The sequence below is a fragment of the Marmota marmota genome, unplaced genomic scaffold, assembly GCF_001458135.2.
Source record: "Marmota marmota marmota unplaced genomic scaffold, marMar, whole genome shotgun sequence".
In the NCBI taxonomy this organism is placed as follows: domain Eukaryota; kingdom Metazoa; phylum Chordata; class Mammalia; order Rodentia; family Sciuridae; genus Marmota; species Marmota marmota.
The window spans coordinates 9,882,657-9,902,491 of record NW_025999932.1 but is presented as its reverse complement, the minus strand read 5'-3'; the positions used below and the strand labels follow the sequence as shown (position 1 = coordinate 9,902,491).

Below are 19,835 nucleotides of genomic sequence, written 5' to 3'. Positions count from 1 at the left end.
ATCTTGTGAAAGATTTCCCTTTTCAAATCAAGTCCACGCTAGTTGGAGAAATGTGAATAGATATGTGTGTGGGTGGACATAAGTGAAGAGCAGTTTTTGGCTTCAGGATATGAAAGATGATGTTCCATCAGGGAAAATGAGCTTCTTTCTCCTTTTTTTTTTTTTTTTGTTATTTGTTGAGTAAATTAAGGCTGAATTTTCTTTACTTCTTTACACAATGGTGTCTGCTGGTTTTTCTGGACCTATTCATGACATAGCAATTCAGAATATAGAGTCTTCCTGAAACATAGACTATTGTTTTTCAAAGGAGTTTTTTGAAAGCAATTTCTTTATGTGATTTTACAATCCAAATTACATGGCTTCTGGGTTAAAACAGATGGGTAATCTGGAGAAATGATTAAACGGTGGTTTTTAATAATATTCCTGTGTTATTATAAACTCTTGGTATAAAAAATAAAGAATATCCTCACTAGCCTGTTAAATCTAATAAGTAGTTTTTTAAAGGGGAAGACTTTTTATTTATTTATTTTTTTGCTGAAGGCACAGGGTAGTTAGCTCTCACAATCGCATATTAAGACAGCAATGCTGTACACTTTCAAAAATGTCTCCTTTAAAAAATAATATTTTTAGCTAATTTTTTTAGTTAATTATCCCCCCTTGTACAAAAATCTTTAATAAATCTAGTCCTCCCAAGGTCAAGCTGGGGTTTTAATTATTTTGGCGCATCTACTAAAGCCATGGATGTAATTGGAAGGCTCATTTCTTGGTTGGCCTCTGGGTCATAGCAGCTACATTTTGTATGACAGCTGGCACCCCAAAATGTTCAAAGTCATTTTAGAACATTAGCTGATGGACCGCTCAGGGTGCTTTCTTTTGTACATCTCTCCATGGATCTGTTACTTCTCCATGTAGCCGGGCCCTGTGAGTAGGGAGGGGAGCTGGGTGCTGGGGACAAGCTGCAGAGCTGTGCTGGCTGCCTGGAAGCCCAGCAGAGAGTTTAGGAAGGGTGCTGCAATGACACTACCTCATGACACCCCTCAAAAAGTGCACGGAATGCCTTCGCCCATGCTCTGAACACTGAATGTAAGACCTTTCCAGCTTTCAATGTCCTTCAGAAGGTTACTCTGGGCAACAATGTAAATACCATCAGCAGCAACACTAAGCTAGCAGGCAACTCCGACCACTGGTATGAGGAAACAGCCTATTAAAACCAGAATGCCTAATTATATTGAATGGATACATTTTATTATTTTTTAAAATCCCATTAATGGAATGAATTATTTTTTAGAGATAGTAATGATGACTAAAGATTGCTTTTGTACATTTCTTCTAGATCCCAAACACCTCTATTTTACATTACATCTCTCTCTTGCGTTATTCAACTGAGACAGTTGTTTCCATTTGGGATTTTACTGAGTCATAGAAATATGCTCATTATGATAAAAAATGCATTTTTTTTGTTCCACTTCAGATGCAATTATACCAGAGCTTCATGAAGACTAGCTACTTGGTTCATGTTATGAGATGAATATTCAGTAATAGGGGAAAAGCCCATATCAAAAGCAATTCAGGGTGTGTATGTATGTGTGTGTGTGTGTGTGTGTGTGTGTATGCACGCGCCCACTTACACCATTGTCTTTTCTGATTTAGAAAACACAGGCAAAAGCATAATCTAAGGAAAAACAGTAAAATAAGACCACTTGGATTTAAGTTTTGTTTAGGCTTTATAGTCTCTTAAGCACTTTGGATTTCAGTGTTCTCAAATGACAAATGAGGATTTTTACTCTTATGTATAAAGGCCAGATTTATAAGCGAGAGAGCATATTGCCTGTGACTTGAATTACTCCACGGAAATGTGCTGTATCAATTAAAGCTATCACTGGGCCACAGTAAGGCCAGCTCTGCAGCAGCAGGACTTCACCTGAGCACGTGGAGTAGCTGCTCTGTGGCCCTCTCCCCCTAGTCTGGACCCACCACCTCCCCCTCTGCTCCCTTTCTTCCCTTTCACTACGATGATCGGGTTATTTTCTCAAGACGCTTGATGGTAAAAATGAAAATGAAAATAGAGGAAAACATTTCTCCGGATCTTTTCTCCTTCCTTGTCCAACTTACTTCTACCAAGAGATGTCTGCTGCCATCTACATTGCTACCTGCTCGTCTTCCGCCCTCTCTGGTCTCTGGGGCCTGAGGCAACAGTATCTCCCATGTTGCTAACTGCAGGGGCCACTTGGTCACACAGGTTTTGTTTCAGAGATTCAAAACCTGTGTGAACCCTTCTAACCGGCTTTAATCCATCCTTCAGAAGACCAAAAGATAAAAGAAGTACCATCATTTTCCCTGGTTCTTAAATTAATTCAAGGACTTTCAATAACATGTGGAGGAAAGGCTAATTTTCTGAGTGCCTCCAATGCCTCACCCCTATGCTCTGACCTTATAGACTGTCTCCCTCTCAGGTCCTTCACAGGACTGTACTGTTATCTTGCTTGTGACACACTTTCGTTTAAACCCGTTTAGCTTTTTATATCCTTCCCAAATCGCCTCCTCTAGGAATGTTTTATCAGAACAATTGGCAGTTGAATAGTACGTGTGCATGCTGGCCCTGGGCTCCACACTTTGCATTGCTAATATTACTAGACTTACAAAATAGTTTTCCGATGTAAGATCCAAGCACAGCACCACGCTATGTCCTGTTGTAGATGAGGAAACTCAAGTCCAAGGAGCTTAAGTCAGCTGCCTAAAGTCTTGCAGCTAGATGTGGCAGGACTGGGATTTGACCACAAACATTTTGATTCCTGAGCTTGAGTTTCTACAAATTGTTTCATACTGCCTCATCAAAACAAGCTTTGCAAATAATAAATGTACTTTTACTCCTGCAATCTTATGCTTGCTATTACTTTTATTTGAAACAGTTTCTCCCACTTTCCTAACAAAAGTTGATTCATCATTTCTGACACACCTTCCAGGACCTGACTCTCATCTGAATTACTTTCGCTGTGCACCTTGCTTTTTCTCTCAGGGCTTTCCATTCTAAATTTCTAATGGCACGCGTCTTTCCCTAACTCGATGGCAAATTTTTAATCAAGGGCAGGACTCCTTGCAACTCTTTGGTCCCACATATCATGTTTCAACACATTGACAGTGATAACACAATGATAATGAGTAGAAGAACAGAGAAGGTACTGGGTAGCTGGTGCGCACCTGTATCCCAGTGACTCAGGAGGCTGAGTCAGGAGGACGGTAAGTTCAAAGCCAGCCTCAGCAATTTAGTGAGACCCTAAGCAATATAGTGAGACCCTGTCTCCAAATAAAAAAATGAAAAAGGGCTGGGGATGTGGTTCAGTGATTAAGGGCCCCTGGGTTCAATCCCCAGCACCAATAAAGAACACAGAAGGCAACACAGATGATGACCCATAAACCAGCTGAAGTGAGCCACTGTGTCATCTGCCATCACTCTGTCAATCTTTCCTGAGGTTCTTTACAATGTAGAATTAGCAGTTTTAACCAGCAAAAGCAGTCCTTCCGATGTTGGATGAGTTGTATTACTGGTAAAGATGACAGAAGGGAAATGGCAAGTCACATTGAATTTTCTATTAGAAATACGATCCTACAAAGTGTTTGGCTCCCAGAGAGGTTTGTGCTCCCAACTTTTTAAGATCAAAGAGCATAATTAACTACCAAGTCAGTAGCACATAATTATGAAAACAAACTTCATAGATGTATGCATTTTTGAACCAGGCAACAAAGCCAATTTATATATTGTGTTATTAGAGTTTATCATAAAAATTATTCTTCCATTAAAAACCCCATTTTATTTTCAAGCAATATTAAACTTACATAAGAATTTCAAAAAGTACAGAGAGTTCCTATATGCCCTTGACCCAGCCTGTTCTTCTTATGTTAGTATCTTACATAACCACAGACCATTTATCAAAACTAAGAAATTTACCTCGGTCTAATACTTTGAACTGTAGCATGGAACTTGTTTGGAATCCCTAAGTTTTTCCATGCATGCTTTTTTTTCTGTTCCAGGACTCCAACCAGGACACCACATGCCACATTGCCTATGTTCCCCTTGGCTGCTAACAGCAACTCAGACTTCCCTTGTTTGAATGACCATTTTTAAAAAATGACCATGTAGTGACCATGTTTTCAAAACCACTGGGTTTTGAGAAGCACCAGTCAGATAGTATGTAGAGTATCCCTCAATTTGGTGTTGCCTGGATCTTTCTCATGACCACATTGAAGTTATGGAACTTTCTGGAAGAACACTTTGGAATAATAAGCCTTTTCCACCATATCAAAGCATATATGACATCAACATGCCAATTGTTGGTGATGCTAACTACAGTCACCTGAGCAAGGAGTCATCTGTCAGATTTCCTTCACTATAAGATTATAGCAATTTCCCTTTCTTCCTTAATTAGTTAAGAGCCAGTATGAATCCCAGCTGATATTAGGGAGAGGCCAGTTAAGCTTTATGCCTTTGGAGAGAGGAATATCAAAGAATTTACAGACACTTGTTAAAACTGCTGTAATCATTTAAGCATTCATTTGGAGGGGATACTTAGAGGCCACGTCAATATTTTATTTCTCCTTAAAGTTGCGTGCACTAATTTTAGCATTCATTAGTAGATCCCGCCTGCAGTGACTCTATCTGTGGTATTCGCACGGTGTTCTGTCACTTCAATTTTGTTATTGGGAACTATTCTTTGAAAAAAGAGTTGTCTCTTCTATTCATTTTTTTCCAATCATGCATTTACATAAACGGATTTGTGGCTGTTTATTTCATTTTTTAGGTTATAAGCTAGTACTATTAGTTATTTTATTGCCCAAAGTGATCCTGCTGTGGGCACCAGGGGCTCTTTCAGTTGACTCCTCTACCTTAGAGGTATTATATTCTCTCTCCCTCCCCCTTTTCCTCCCCTCCCCCGTCTCTTCTTCTGCTCCTTCTTACTTTCTGGTACTACAAAATGCTGAGACCAGAAGCTTAGTGCTAGTTTTTTTCCATGGTTATTCATACCCAATCTCCCTTCAGTCATGGGAGCTGTGTTTCAAGACTCCCATGGATTTCTAAAACCACAGATAGTACCAAACCCGATACAGACTGTTTTTTTCCCTATATGCACATATCCATGATAAAATTTTAATGTATTAATTAGGTACAGTAAGGGATGAGTAACAATAACTAGTAATGCAATAGAAAAATCATAACGATGTAGTGTAATGAAAGTTAGAGAAACATGGTCTTGCCCTCTCTGAATTTCCACTTCTCCACTTAGAGGACACCCTACGGCTTCTCTTTGGCATATCTGAATTGCTGGTCTCACTGCTCTTGTGCTTTACAGCCATTATGTAAATATTAAGGATGAGCTGAATACAAGCCCTGGGACACCTGACAGTCCATCTGAAAGGGATGACGTCCCAGGTACAACAGGACGGGTGGACAGGAGACACAGGAGATGGGCAAGACTTCAACACAGAGCAGCACATGATTTCAAATGGATGATGTATTTGTTTCTGGGATTTTGCATTTGATATTTTCAGACTGCAGTTGACTTTGGGTAACTGAAACCAAAGAAAGAGAAACTTCAGAAAAGGGAAACTACTGTATTACTGCACCTAGGCCTGCCCGACACATAGGGCCAGCCATGTACCTATGGAGCTGAACCACACATCTGCATTTAGTTTCCGTACACTTACCTACATGTATGTGTGTTTCCTACATAACCACAAAGAAGTGAGAATCATACATGTATGTTATTTTGTACTACCATGTACGTAATATACTACTACTTTATGCGTGCACGTACGTAGCATATTCTATCCAATCCAGTATCACAGGGCTTTTCTGGCATTTTCCCAGTTATCTGTAACTTCTGATAGTGTGAAATCTGGCTCTTATTTTCTATTAGTAAAAGTTCTTTCCTTTGTTTATTTTTCCTTCTTCTTCTTCTTCTTCTTCTTTTTTTTAAACTGGGATTGAACCTAGAGGTGTTTACCTCTGAGCTAAACACCTCTGCCCAGCCCTTTTTATTTTTTACTGTGAGATAGGGTCTTGCTAAGTTGCTGAGGCTGGCCTCAAGAGATGCTCCTGCCTCAGCCTCCTGACTAGCTGGGATTATAGGCATGTGCTATCATGCCTGGCCACTATAAATTTCTTTATTTGTCTCACTTTAGAGTACACATGAAGTTGTGTCAGTAATGGTATTCCCAAAAAATAAATACAGCACTTTAAATTAAATGTAAAGAAGACATATTTTGGATGGGAGTCTTTGATTGGGGTTTGAAGCCCACAATAATCTGTTCCCATAAGTATTTCCTTTTCAGGCAAAATTCTTGCATTTCCAAGTTCATTACTTAATATGCTTGTGGTCGACTGTAGAGTGTTAAATTCTGCATACTTTGATAAAAGGGCTTATTAGATGCACTATGAAAATTTACATATTTCTTCTTAGAAATATGTAAATGGCTCCTTTGTTAATGCCAGAGTGCAGAATGTTCAGCAGAGCCCTGGCTGTGTGCTAGAATGCTGGGGTGCAGCGATTTCCCCTGCTCTAGTCCTGAGCAAGCGCATTGCATGAACAAGGAAAGGTCCACAGGAAATCACTGATCTTCCTTATGGGAAAGCTGAACTACGAATAAAGTAAAAAAGACTGGTTGGCAACTTTTGGAACTATCTTGGTTATTACAAATCGGTGCAGCCTGGTCTCATATCTGATCCAAACACTCCTCACCTCCCACCATGCTAAACTACCAGTGGGACTTGTGGTGGTGTCCTGGGGAGGAACATGGTCCCCTCTTTCATTGTGCCTCATCTCCTTCTTTGGCATCTGCTCCTCCAGAGTGCAGGCCAGGGTGAGGTGTAGGGCAAGAAGGGATCAACCTAGGAAGCTAGCCACATCTCACAGTGGTCCTGTCTGGTTTGGTCTGGATCTAGACCTGTTCAAAGCTTGTGAACTTTGCTGATGGGAAACATGTAGTTTGTAAACAGAGTTTTGCTTCAGCCTTCTACAGTCTACAGTCTCCTAACAGAAAGGGAGTCTACTCTACCTAGACCCCTCTCTTCCTAGACCCCTCTCTTGAGCTGGCCTGGCCTACAGGCCTCTGGCTTCCCTGCCTCCCTCTAGTATGGGAGCCACTGAAATCCCCTCTGCAACTGATGACATGGCACAGAACTAGGAGGAGCTGGGGTCTCATTGTGCCCAGCCAGACTGCGGCACTTCTAGACAGTCCTGTAACCTACTGCCACATGTACAAAGACTGGCCTGTTACCTTCAGAAATCTCTAGGCCACATGTGGGCATGTTCACCCTGCCCCTACCCCACCATTTTTCAGAGGGAAGATGCCAGTGTCTTTCAACAGTCATCTCCCCTTGCCCTATCCAGTGGCTGCACCAGGTAGTTCTGTTGGCCCTCCAGCTCAAAATCCAGACAGGGGAGCCCCCTATGTGGATGAGTGACAGCCTTGAAGCCTTCCCCTCCCCCTGGCCCTGGGAAAAGGATGACTGATCTATGTCACACTGTACTCCTGATGCCCATGCACACCTTCACTCCTGTATCCACTGTATCCACAAGGGAGGGGCCAGCAGGCAGATGACGGGGAATAGAGGACAGGTCCTAACAGTCACCTCTGGAAGACAGAGTCTGGACCCAGCTGCGGTTGGCTCACCTGAGAAGGTGAAGGGCTTAGCTCTAAGCTTTCAGCCACAAATCCAAAGTAAGATGAAATGACCCATTCAAACCTACACTGAGGCCACGTGATATGATCACTTTCCTATAACTTTACAGCAAAAAATCACAGGACATGATGAATTTTAAGAGCCGATGATCTAAGTGGATTGGAATGGATGCATGGCTTTCCTGACTTACGCTTTCAATTTATCCACACACAAATAAGAAATGATGTGGTGTGACATCATTTATTAATGTGCCCAGGATTTCATTATGGTAAAATCACCTGAGTTGACAAAAAATCTTCTTACCCTGAGAGGCCACGTCTTACACTGGACTCAGGGGCAGTAGCCCTGGTGCCAGAGCCCACGACACAAGTCAGGGACATCCTTGGTCCAGCTTTTGTGTGGCTTGGATGTCGCCCCCTAGTGGTGATACCTTCAAGTTGCCTATGCTGGGGGCTGAGTGCGTGGGCGGGCAGCTGTGAGCAGGTTCCCAGTAGGGAACAGGGGAAAGGTTAGAAATAAGTAAATCAAAAAACCCGTACAGCACGAACACCAGCGACACAACAGACACTGGCCGTAAATAACAGATCTGGGCACAGTGAGTGTAGCTAGATGCAGCCCAGTGAGACCAAATGAGACCAGACTTCTCCAGATGAGAATGAGATCTGGAAAGGACCTGATAAGAACCTAGTGGTGGTGGTGGTGATGGTGTCTCAATTTAAATCCTTAAAATGGTAGAAAACAATCATATAAGACAATACAGAAGAATGGGGAACCTAACTTATCCAGTCAAACAAGACACACCAGATACTGGTTGAGCAGATCAGTCCTGTTCAACCACTAAAGACTATAAATGTTCCAAAATCCAGAACACTTCTCATCCCAAGCATTTTAGATAAGGGATACTCAACCTGATTCAAACTAGGCTTGAGAGCATTTTATGTACTATTACTTCCCCTGTGCCTGTTCCGGTGTCTTGTACTTAGCAAGGACTCAAATATTTGATGAATAAATGAACAAGCAGATGGTTAAAATGCTTTGGGAAGAATTGAAAGTATTTCAGAAGAAAGAACTGGAGAAGCTGTGTGAAAGCTAAGTCCACAAGGACTGTGGGCGGTGACATCTCCGGCACTCATGTCTGGTGTCGAGGTCTAAACAGGTAAGTCTTATTCCAACAAGTTCTAACAGCTATGAAAGTGTTCTTTGATTCAACAGCTGTCAGACACTGCATGAATCTGAAAATCAGTGGTCACACTCTTTTACTTATTGCCAGAACAATCTAGTCTCCCATTGCCTGTGGCAGGAGTTGGGAAACAGAAAGGTGCTTTCGGGGACTCTTCACTATCAGCCTTGCTATTTTAAGTGGTTCAGTGCAGTAAGCTCATTGTTTTCAAAAGTTATGTTCTCTTGATTAAAGGAAGTAAGCAGAGGAGCATCCTCAGTGCTAAGGAGTGGCTCACATCGAGGTGAAGTGAGTGGGATCTTCTCCCCAGGATTGGGCATGTTTTCCCTCCAAACTCCACTCTTTAAAATCTGAAGGTTTATCTTGCAGAGCACTGTGAAAAATTACATTAAAATACTTTTGAACCAGCTCAATTAAATGATGATACAACCAACAAGTCACCCATGTGAAGCTGAAGAGAGAGTCTCAGGTGTACAGTTTTAATGCTTGTCAATGGAGGAGATTTAAATAACTTAAAACCATGAAATTTTGGAAGGGTTGATAGAAACCCTTCTTCCAAGAAACTTTCAGATTCATGAAATTTGGGGATTAGTTTGATTCACAGCAGAAGGAAGTTCCTCCAGGTGCTGGGAAAGCTTCTCCTGGTTGCCTGGAATTCTGAGAGCCTCCTTTACTCCAGGTGTTCATGGCCTCAGCTGTGCCACTTCTCGGCTTCAGAAGGGGGTCGCTGCTTGTGGAGGCCAGAGAAGGAGGCTCCAGAGTGCGCTAGTTTCCTGAGGCTGCTGCTACAAAGTACCAGAACCTGGTGGATAGAATGGCAGAAGCCTATTGTCTCACTATTTTGGGGACTAGACGTCTTAAGGTCAAGATCCTAGCAGGGTGAGATCCCACAGGGTGTTCCAAGGGAGAGCTTCTGGGGACCTCATCAACTCACGGGGTTCCATGTAGACACATCGCTCCAAACTCTGTCCCCATCACAAACTGCTCTCCCTGTAAGTCTGTCTGTGTTCCTTCTCCTCTTCTTATAAGGATGCCAGCCACACTGGATTGGGCCCATTCTCATAGCCTGATTCTAACTGCATTACATCTGTAAAGACCTTATTTCCAATGAAGTCACATTTATAGGTGCTGAGCGTTGGAGCTTCATTATATTTTTCTGAGGGACACAATTCAGGTCATACCAGGAGGGCATCAAGTCTTACAGGTACCTCTCCTGTTTTGATCTGACTTCCTACATCCCTGACTTTTACCTGTTTGACTCTGAGAAACCCAGTTGGCAGTTTCCACTTTGTGGATTGACTTCTACGTTGATATTGTGTTGTCTTGATGTTGATAATTGATATTAATTATTATTATTATTCTGAGCCTTGCCATGACTTTCTAGCTTAGACCTTGATCCAAACAGTTCTCAGCCACTTTGTTTCTTTAAACTGATCATATTACTGTTCGTGTCTTAGTGTGACATAAGAATTTATTATTTAAAAATGTCGAACTTTTTTTTTTGATGGAGCTATTTCAGAAATAGCATATCAAATGCAATATAAGATGATCTTTTGAGATCTACATTATGGAAATTTATGGGCAGTCAAATGTAAATGAAGAGTCACCTCCAACTGAAAGATTGAGAGTAGCTTTAAGTGGAGTTCAGTAGCTTCGAAAAGGCTTTTAGTAAAATGCAGAGTTTCCCAACTCTCAGCTACTAAGGATTATAGGTTCTTCAGGGTACGGGTCCTTTACCTCCTGGTCAGTCGAGTGCTTCCTCGAGCAGCAGGAATCCTAGATATCTGATGCCTCCAGGGGGTGGTTCCTCCCTGTTGACTTCGGGTGTTGTACAAATGCCATTATCTATTCATACCACAATGCAAAAAGATTGGGTAGCACTGTAGTAAATGGTGTTAATAGTATCTAAAAGATATTTAAGAATCAGTCAGGAACTAAGTGATCTGTCAGAAAATGCAGAGTATGCAGATCTGAGAGCAAAAAGTGACCCTCACTTTCTTAGCTGTCATTCACTCCTCATTTTCTGCACCCCAACTCTGCACCACCCAAGTCTCTTCACCTGCTCTAGATGCCATCATAGACCACCTCATAGGGATCACTACTACACTGAAAGTGTCTGTTTGTTACCTTCTCTCCATCTCACAAGTTACTTGAGGACAGAGACAGTTTCTTGGTCATCACATGTCTCTTGTCACAACATGACACCTGTAGCAAATAGTCAAGAATATCCAGAGCCCAGGCTTACAGAAGGGAGACTTAGTCTCTGGGATGACAATAAGGAATATCTCAGGTGATCTTAGCCCATGCCATTAGGATTTGAATCATGCCACCCTCCTCCCCATCCCTCATCCAATACTGATTTCATTAAGCTCTCTTCTGATGATGAATTTGATTCCTAGAATATGCAGGTCTATAAGTTGGATAAGCATCTCATTCAGCCCACCTTCTAGATATGCTTCTCATCATGAACAGAAGAATTGCTTGTCAGAGCACAGTGTCTTCTGGTAAGGATTCTGGTTTAGATAGTCCATGGTATCCCAACTCAGGCACTTAGAAATTACATGAACTTGGGCATGAATTTACTTCCCTGAATGTCAGTCTCCATGTTTTGAATATTCAGGATTAAATCTGAAGTGCCCTGCACTAGGAAGTTTTCAATTGACAGCATTACACACAGCAGTTACCTGTATTATTAGAGCAGTTATGTCATTCAGTTTTACACCACATTAGGCTGAGTTCATTCCTGGGAGGGTGTCAAAACACTGAGGAGACGGATGGCTCCACTCAGATTATGAGATGGCAGCCAGGGTGCTGGGTGGCATTTCCAGCACCATGCCTATCTCCTTGCTGTGGCCCTGCATCTGGAATGAGCTCTCAATGCAGGAGGCAAAACATGAAAATGGAAGTGTCAGGGTGTAAGAAGACATCAGTCAGAACTCCAGTGGATACTGATTGGTTCTAAGGTGATGGCCCATGGGATCATGGAGGCTGAGCAGTCCCATGAGTTTCCACCTCAAGCCGGAGACCCAAGAACGCCAGTGGTAGAGCTTGATGGCCCGAGAGTCAAAGAGCTGATGGTGCAGGTTCCCTCCTAGGTATGATAAGGCCAAGTGAACCAGCTTGGGGAACCGGGGGACAGGGGCTCACCTTGCCCACCTTTGGTTTCTCTTTGGACCCTTGCTAAACTCACACCTAAATTGACACTCTGATGTCTTCCAGAAGTAACCTTACACATGCACCCCAAATACACCAGCTACGTGGACATCCCCTACCCCAGTCAACCTGACACATAACATCAACCCTCACTCAAGGTGAAAAAAAAATATTAACCTGGAGCTCATATTAAAAAAAAAAGAAATAAAAAAAGGCTGGGGATGTAGCTCAGTGGTGGAACACTGGCCTAGTATGCACAAGGCCCTGTACCACAGTACCACGGGGAAAAGAAAAGGAGTAAAAAGAAAGGAATAAAGAAAAAAAGAATATAAGATTTTTTTTTTTTTTAAAAGTCCCAGTTAATGAGAGCTAGAAGCTTCTGTGAAAATGTACCCACCACCCTGCAGTGGACTCCATCAAGATGGGACTTCACTGCACTTGAACCAGGATTCAAATGAGACTGGACAAGAGCAGGGGAAGCAATTTTTAATTTCACAGCTTTCAATTTAATCTAAACAGAATATCTATACTTCTGTTTTCAATGATTCTTTCCCTGAGGCTTCTCTGTGGGTTTTTCCTTATAGTTTAATGAATTTTATACTGCTTTAAAGAAAACCCTTTAAATCTTTCTCGCACTGCACTTGCAAAAATCACTAGAGCCGAAAGAATTCTCTTCATTTTCTAAATTTGCAGAACTCCACCCACATTTATTCATTTCCTAGTGTTAGTCCTTACCATTGAGCTTCAAGGTTATCATTTCATAACTGTTCAGAGAACAGTTTTGGGACAAGTTTTTGTTCTTGTTTTTTTTGCTTCTATACCAATTGATTTGTGTTCTCAGCACTCACCAAGATCACACATTGATAGATAATCTCATTTCTAGTTAATTTTTTGATCTCATGTAGAAAACTATGTGAGTGTGCTGTGCATTTATTTATTTATTTTCAGGTCCTGATTTGGATTCATGGGATGCTGTAAAGAGAAAAATGGTCTCTACTTAATTAGATATGGGGTCACATAAATTATAGCAGCTACAAGAGTGCTATTATGCTAGGGAGCTCTTGTGTCTTAAATCCTACACACAGAGGAAGCAACAGAGAAATTTTGCATGGATGCATGATGGAGGTTACTTTTTTATTGCACTGTTTTATAAGGGCAATCATTGTTTTTTATTTGTTCTAATTAGTTATACATGACAGTAGAATGCACTTTGACACATCTTACGTAAATGCAGTATAACTTCTCATTCTTCTGGTTATACATCATGTAGAATCATACCAATTGCGTAGACATATATGCACCTAGGGTAATAATGTCTGATTCATTCTATTCTTCCTACCCTCGTACACCCTCCCCTCCCTTCACTCCCCTCTTCCTATTCCAAAGTAACTCTATTCTTTCCTAGGTACCCCTCTTATTATGAATGAGCAATCCACATATCAAAGAAAATATTCAGCCTTTGTTTTTGTGGATTGGCTTACTTTTGCTTAGCATGATATTCTCCACCTCCATCCACTTACCAGCAAATGCCATAATTTTGTTCTTTGAGGCTGAGTAATATTCCATTGTGTATATGTACCACATTGTCTTTATCCATTCATCTGTTGAAAGACACCTAGTTTGGTTCCATAGTTCAGCTGTCCTGAGTTGAGCTGCTCTAAACATTAATGTGGCTGCATCACTGTAGAACGCTGATTTTAAGTCCTTTAGGTATAAACTGAGGAGTGGGATAGCTGGGTTAAATGGTGGTTCCATTCCAAGTTTTCTGAGGAATCTCCATACTGCTTTGCATAGTGGTTGCACCAATTTGCAGTCCCACCAGCAAGTATGAGTGTGCCTTTCTCCCCACATCCTCCCCAACATTTATTGTTGCTTGTATTCTTGATGATTGCCACTCGGGCTCAAGTGCGATAAAATTTTAGAGTAGTTTTGATTTAGGGTGACTTTTAATAGCACTATTTATCTGAGTAACAAATGAAAAGCCACAGGTGTGACCACGATGACACTGACTGGTGATACCTTGGAGAGGGATGATAGAAATGGGCACTTTACATGAGAGCCTCTCTAACTTTGTCTCAAGATCTCTTTTATTTCCCCTCTGAAACCCAGCTTCAAAAATCAAAAAGAAAACAATAGAACCTTTTCCACCAGATGCTTTGAGTAAGCAATAAGAAGTTCATTACCGCCTCTTTGTTTTGTTTTTTCAAGAAAGCCTCTATGAGGAGACTTCAGAGCTTTGGCATTAAGGAATCAGTGCTGCTGCCTAGGACTTGTGGATTTCCAGCTGGACGTACTGACGTGGCATGTAGTTAGCATGTGGTCTCCTACTGGGTAAGAGCAGAACACCCTTTACACTTTCTCAAGTGTTAAAAATGGCCCACTAGCCCCACACCGTCTCATGTGGACCCGGAGAGGCCAGCATCCCTGGCTGGACCCTGCTGTCTAAAGTGGAAGGAGACTACAGAGGAAAATAGTGGGACAAACACAGGGCGTCACGTGTCCACATAAGGAAGAGACAGTCCCTGCTGTTGATCATGCAGAGCACGGGAGCCCCAGTAGGAAGGCACCGGGTCCTTTGGCATTCCCCGCTCCGCATGGTCACATGCCTGCCCTAACCACTGGGTCCTTCACACACCTCCCTGAGCGTCCTCTCTTGAGGGTTTCCAACTTCACTTCTTCTCTTCTGCATTCTCGTTTCCTCTATGTTTTACTTTCTGCCATCTTGTCCAGCTTCTGGGTGCTATGGCCTCTCCCAAGCATGGACGCTGCTTTCTCCCCATCTCTCCAGCCTTTGAGGGTCTTCCTCTTCAGCCTCTCTATTTTAGAGATCACTGTCACAGGTCCCCATTCCTCTTGAAAAATATCTATGAATCAATTTCTGTTTTTTACCACAATGGATTAAAAAAACCCACACGTTCATAAAGATCTCTGGAGGTCTCACCACGATGCTGACTTGCTGCTGGCATATCATGCACCTGTCCAAGAAGGGCCACTGCTCCGAGGTCATAAAGGACAAGGTGCCCTGACCATGAACAGTTCTCATCAGCACTCCACCCCCATGCCTCTTACTAGAGCATCTGATTTTTTAAGGGAAACAAAGAACTATTTTGGAGAGTTTTAATGTCTTCACTGTTTAATTCACCACCATTTCTCAGGGAACTGGGCCTTACCTCAATAGCTGCTTGGTGAATATAATGATGACACTGTCATCTAGAGCATCATTATTTATTTAAAAAATTAATAGTTTTATCAGCAAGTGCCCCCACTGCACCTATCACTCATAATATGGCTTTAGCTTGCTTCAACATAGTTTACAGATGATGAACTTAGGCTTTTGGTCCAAATTGCCTAGGTTCAAATCCTAGCTCTGTCATTTGTTAGCTGTGTGACCATGGACACATTGTTCAATTTCTCTGTAACTTATCTTTCTCTGTGACTTATCTGTGACTTATCTTCCTCATCTGCAATACGGATAAAATAATAATACCTGTATTGACTGGTTGTTTTGAACAGTAAGTGGACATAATAAGCACCTAGCACTGAGAAAGGATACAGCAAATATTACCATAGCTATATGAACCTATAGATTGGTAAAAATAGAAAAAGGATTTTAAAAATTGAAATTTGAATTAGCATATAGTGAATTTGGAACATGTAGTATTTTCTGGCACTTGAAACATCAGGAAAATAAAAAATTTTTTCCCCCTTACAATCCTTCCATTCCTTTCTCTATCTGGGATAGTAAAAGTAGAGTCTATACATTTAAATCTTGGGGGATGAACCTGTGTACATGGAAAATTTAATAAACAAACATTTCACACAACATTTTGATTAGAGATTTTTAAGAAGCTTGTAAAAGACTGTAAATATCAGGTGTCTGTATGATTGTGAACACAGTGTGAAACTGCAGGTACACATGCTTGTCTGTGTGTGTGTGTGTGTGTGTATTCATAAAATTATTCTACCTCAAAGGCCAAGATCACTGAGAATAAGGTAATACAGAGACATAAAAATGGCGCAATTGTCAACACTAAAGAAAATACAAAAATTTCTTATGCAAAATGGAAGACAGCAAACCAGGAATGTTTTAGTTTAGAATAATAATATTTAAAATAATAATAGCTCCAAGTATGAAATTCAGTGATTTTGGGGTATGAGATCAGTAGAAGAATTTAATAGATTTGTAGTCTCAATCTAATCAGGAATAAAGAGCAATGTGAAAAGTACTAGTGAAATGGAATTGCTGCTTTATGGTTAGAGTTTTCAGTGCCCAAATATTTTTCCTTATTCAAAGAAACCACTCCAAAATGTGGACTAGCACAATTGGATAACCAGTTCTGACATACAGAATTTCCAGAAGCACAGACTTCACTAATACAGAGCAAACGTCTAAATAAAAAGCCATTTCTATAACTAATGATATATAGTAAAATTGAAGAGCCACACGTTTATTTAACTTCATAGTTGAGGAAGAAATTCAGATGCCAATTATGGTCCTGAGTTTTTGTTAGTTTTTCCCGTGGTGTCAGATAAAAATAAAATGAAATGCCTAAAGTAACGGTTGGATATATAAATGCCAAAAACAAAAAGTAAAAAATTTAAAGAGGCTATGCATATATGGGTACAAAATAACTTAAAATACCGAAAAAACCAACAGTGCAAAATACTCTGAGATTTGATTTCATAAATTAAAAAAAACTGCTACATAAAATTTTATTTTATGGCTTTCTAGCAGAAATCCTATTTTAATGTGGGCTGGAATCATGTAGCATTTTACTCAGCCAATGGTTATTTAATATCACATTCAATCTGGCAGTTACAGCAGTTAGAAAAAACAGAATATTTTCATTTTATGTACAGAATACATATTTTAATGTATTATATCAGGGACTTTCAAATTTTCTGCATAATAAACATGGCAGATAGGAAAATCCATATCTAATACCAGATTTGAAAAGCATGGTCTGAAGTATTTCTACAGCTGAAGATTTTTATTGGTCATGTCAAATTATATGGTTGATGAATTTCAATTTTGTACTGACACATTGCATATTTTTCCACAACTAGAAGCCACATAAAGCTTTTGTGTCAATGGCATGCAAGAGCTTCCCAATCGTATTTGAAGAGCCTATCACTGCCGCTACAAAGAGAAAAGATCTGGAGACGTCATCTATGAGTGTGTCTGCATAGCTCCAGGACAGGGAAGAACTTAGGACCTTGTTCAGTATGCTCATGATGGGAATCTTCCTATCAAATTATTATTCCTTATTGATACCCTTGGTTAAAAGCAGTGGTTTTGGAGGTAAGAGTAATATAATAAAATGCCTAAAGTGACCATTAGATATATTTCCAAAAAAGCTTACTTTTTTTCCCCTGCTGTGTTAAAAATAGACAACTTCTGAAAATTCTGGATGTACAGGGCCTTCATATAATTCCAACAGGATTGTTTTAGAGCTGTGTTTCTGCTGTTAACATCTCAACTATTCTTGCGTGTTGGTGACCCAAGAAAGTCTTCCTGAGAGCCCACTCTCTCACCAGCTAACCACGGAGACCCCTATGCTCCATGTAACAGAAACTGTGGGAATAGCTGGCCACACTACCATCTTTCTGCCTTTGTAACATAACTGCCACACATTCCCATGTCCATTTACGGGGTACAACTCTCACCGCCATGACACAGTCTGTTTTCGTATACAACTGGACACATGTCTGATCATTTATTCTTTTAAATTTCTTCCAATCCCTATGGGCTTGCAGAGCAAATTCTCTTTTAGTGCCTAGAGGTCAGATAAATTGATGTTTCATATTTTATGATGGAATGATGATCAAAAGTATTTCATAGAGTTAGGAGAACTGGCAACCTGGCCCTGTGGCATTTGATTTCCAGACAATTCATTCAATGACAGGGGGAGAATGGTCTTCAAATCCAACTTATTAAACTAGACCTATCTTATTTTTTTAACTCAAAAGTAATAATCTAAAATTATTCCTAAGATATTTATAAAGTCATAGAAATCTCCCATGTTGTTATTAAAGTTAAACTTAAAAAGGACATTTTTCCAACTCAGACTGTCTTCACTTATTAAATTCAAATATTTTTTGCTTTGAAGCTCAAACTTTTAATATCACTGCAAGCACACATTTTGCCCTTATTTTTCAAATGCAGATTTTAAAGTCCCCCTCCATTACTTACTTGTTTAAGCTTCTTTAGATCTTCATCAAGTTCTAAGTTGTCCAAAATAACAGCAACAAACAAACTCAGGAGGATCTATAAAATGGTTAAATAACAATGAAAAAACCCACGTGCCAAAAGTAACAAAATATTATATAATATAGAATATCTACCTAAAATACATCATATATAGAATTCATTCAGTGAAAAATAAGCATGCAGTTGTGAATCATTACATAGATATTTTAAGGCATTTGTCACAAAGACATAAAAGGAAATGCAGATGTTAGCTGAAATAAACAATATAAGACATTGAACTTCTTTATGAAGACAATTTTAAAAGAATTAAAAATCTTTTCTCATTCAATAGTCACACCTCTGGGACTCTATGCAGAGAAAGTAATTTGAAGTACTGTGGAAAGCTTGATTGGCAAAGGTGTGTGTAGGAGAGTTGTTTGTAATAGTGAAGTGCTGGAAATAACACCCAGCCTTGCATCCATCGTTAGGACAGTCCCAAGGATCTATAAAATTCACCTCGTGAAGATAATCCCACTGCAGCAGCTCATCTCCAAGATGGGCACCCGCAGCCCTTCCCAGCCTCTGCTCTTGTCGCCCTTGTGTGGTCCCCTCCTACACTGCACAACCGGGAGGGTGTGGAGAAGATAGCATGCAATGTGTGAGGTGAAGCACGAAAAGCCACTGTGTCTTCACCGGGCTCTCTCCTGGATCACCGTTCTGGTGGAAGCCAGGTGCCATGTTGTGAGGACCCTCCAGCAGCCCTATGAAGAGACCACGGGGTGATAACCTGAGGCTCCTAGCAATAACCAGCAAGGAACTGAGACCTCTCCAATAGACTGGTGGGTGACCCATCTTGGAAGTAGATGCTCCAGCCCCAGGAAGGCCTTCAAGGTGACTGCAGCCCCATCCAACTATGACCTCATGAGACCCGGAACTCGAGACACCAAGCTAAGCCTGTCCCAGGTGGCAGAAACTGAGGAAATAAAGGTTTATTTGCTAAGAAGCTTCTAACATACAGGGGATTTGTTTTAAAGCAATAGATAACTAATGCAACTTCTAAATTTTTACAACCTTGGAAAACACATTACGATGTTAAATTAAGAGTATATATGGCGGAAATTCAACTATGTATAAAAAGGAATAACAGACACAATACTGGAAGGCAGTTACTCTAGAAATGCAAATAGCACGTACTTTTGTGTAGTGAATAAAATTTTCCCCTTTTTTTGTATTTCATGAAATTTCCCTCTCCTAACAAATGATTCTCATTTATTAGTAGTAGACAGTTGAGCATGTAGGTTAGAAAGTTGAGGCAATATCTTGACTTTAAAGTATCAGAGATGATTGGGCAGAAGTCAATGATGAGCTCTTCTCTGAGTTTAGTGGAGTGTACAACAAGGGGGAAAGGACCTAAGCATCATAAATTGTGGCAGACTACGCTTGGCTGAGGACAAGTGCCAGCATTCTTCTTCTTAATAGCCATGTCCTTTGGGATCCTTCCAAAATGTGAAGAAGAACCAGAATGGTCCATCGGTGGCTTCTTCTGTCACCAGGTCTGCCACACCACTGGCTTATTCTGAAGCAGGCTTTATTCTAAACTGGATATTCACACTTCACTCCAAGTTTTGCCTCTT

General features: G+C 40.7%; 1 protein-coding gene across 6 annotated transcripts in view; it reads right to left on the bottom strand.

Annotated features, from left to right (window-relative positions):
* Window positions 1–19,835, bottom strand: part of Nalcn (sodium leak channel, non-selective) — a 298,301-nt gene that overhangs the window by 84,358 nt on the left and 194,108 nt on the right. For 4 of the 6 annotated variants that reach the window (XM_048800656.1, XM_048800657.1, XM_048800659.1 and 1 more), the window contains exon 15: window positions 18,205–18,279. The exons of the other annotated variants lie outside the window; for them this stretch is intronic. In XM_048800656.1, coding sequence (XP_048656613.1) covers window positions 18,205–18,279 — 75 coding nt within the window. The remainder of the gene's footprint in view (window positions 1–18,204; window positions 18,280–19,835) is intronic. 6 annotated transcript variants of the gene reach the window in all.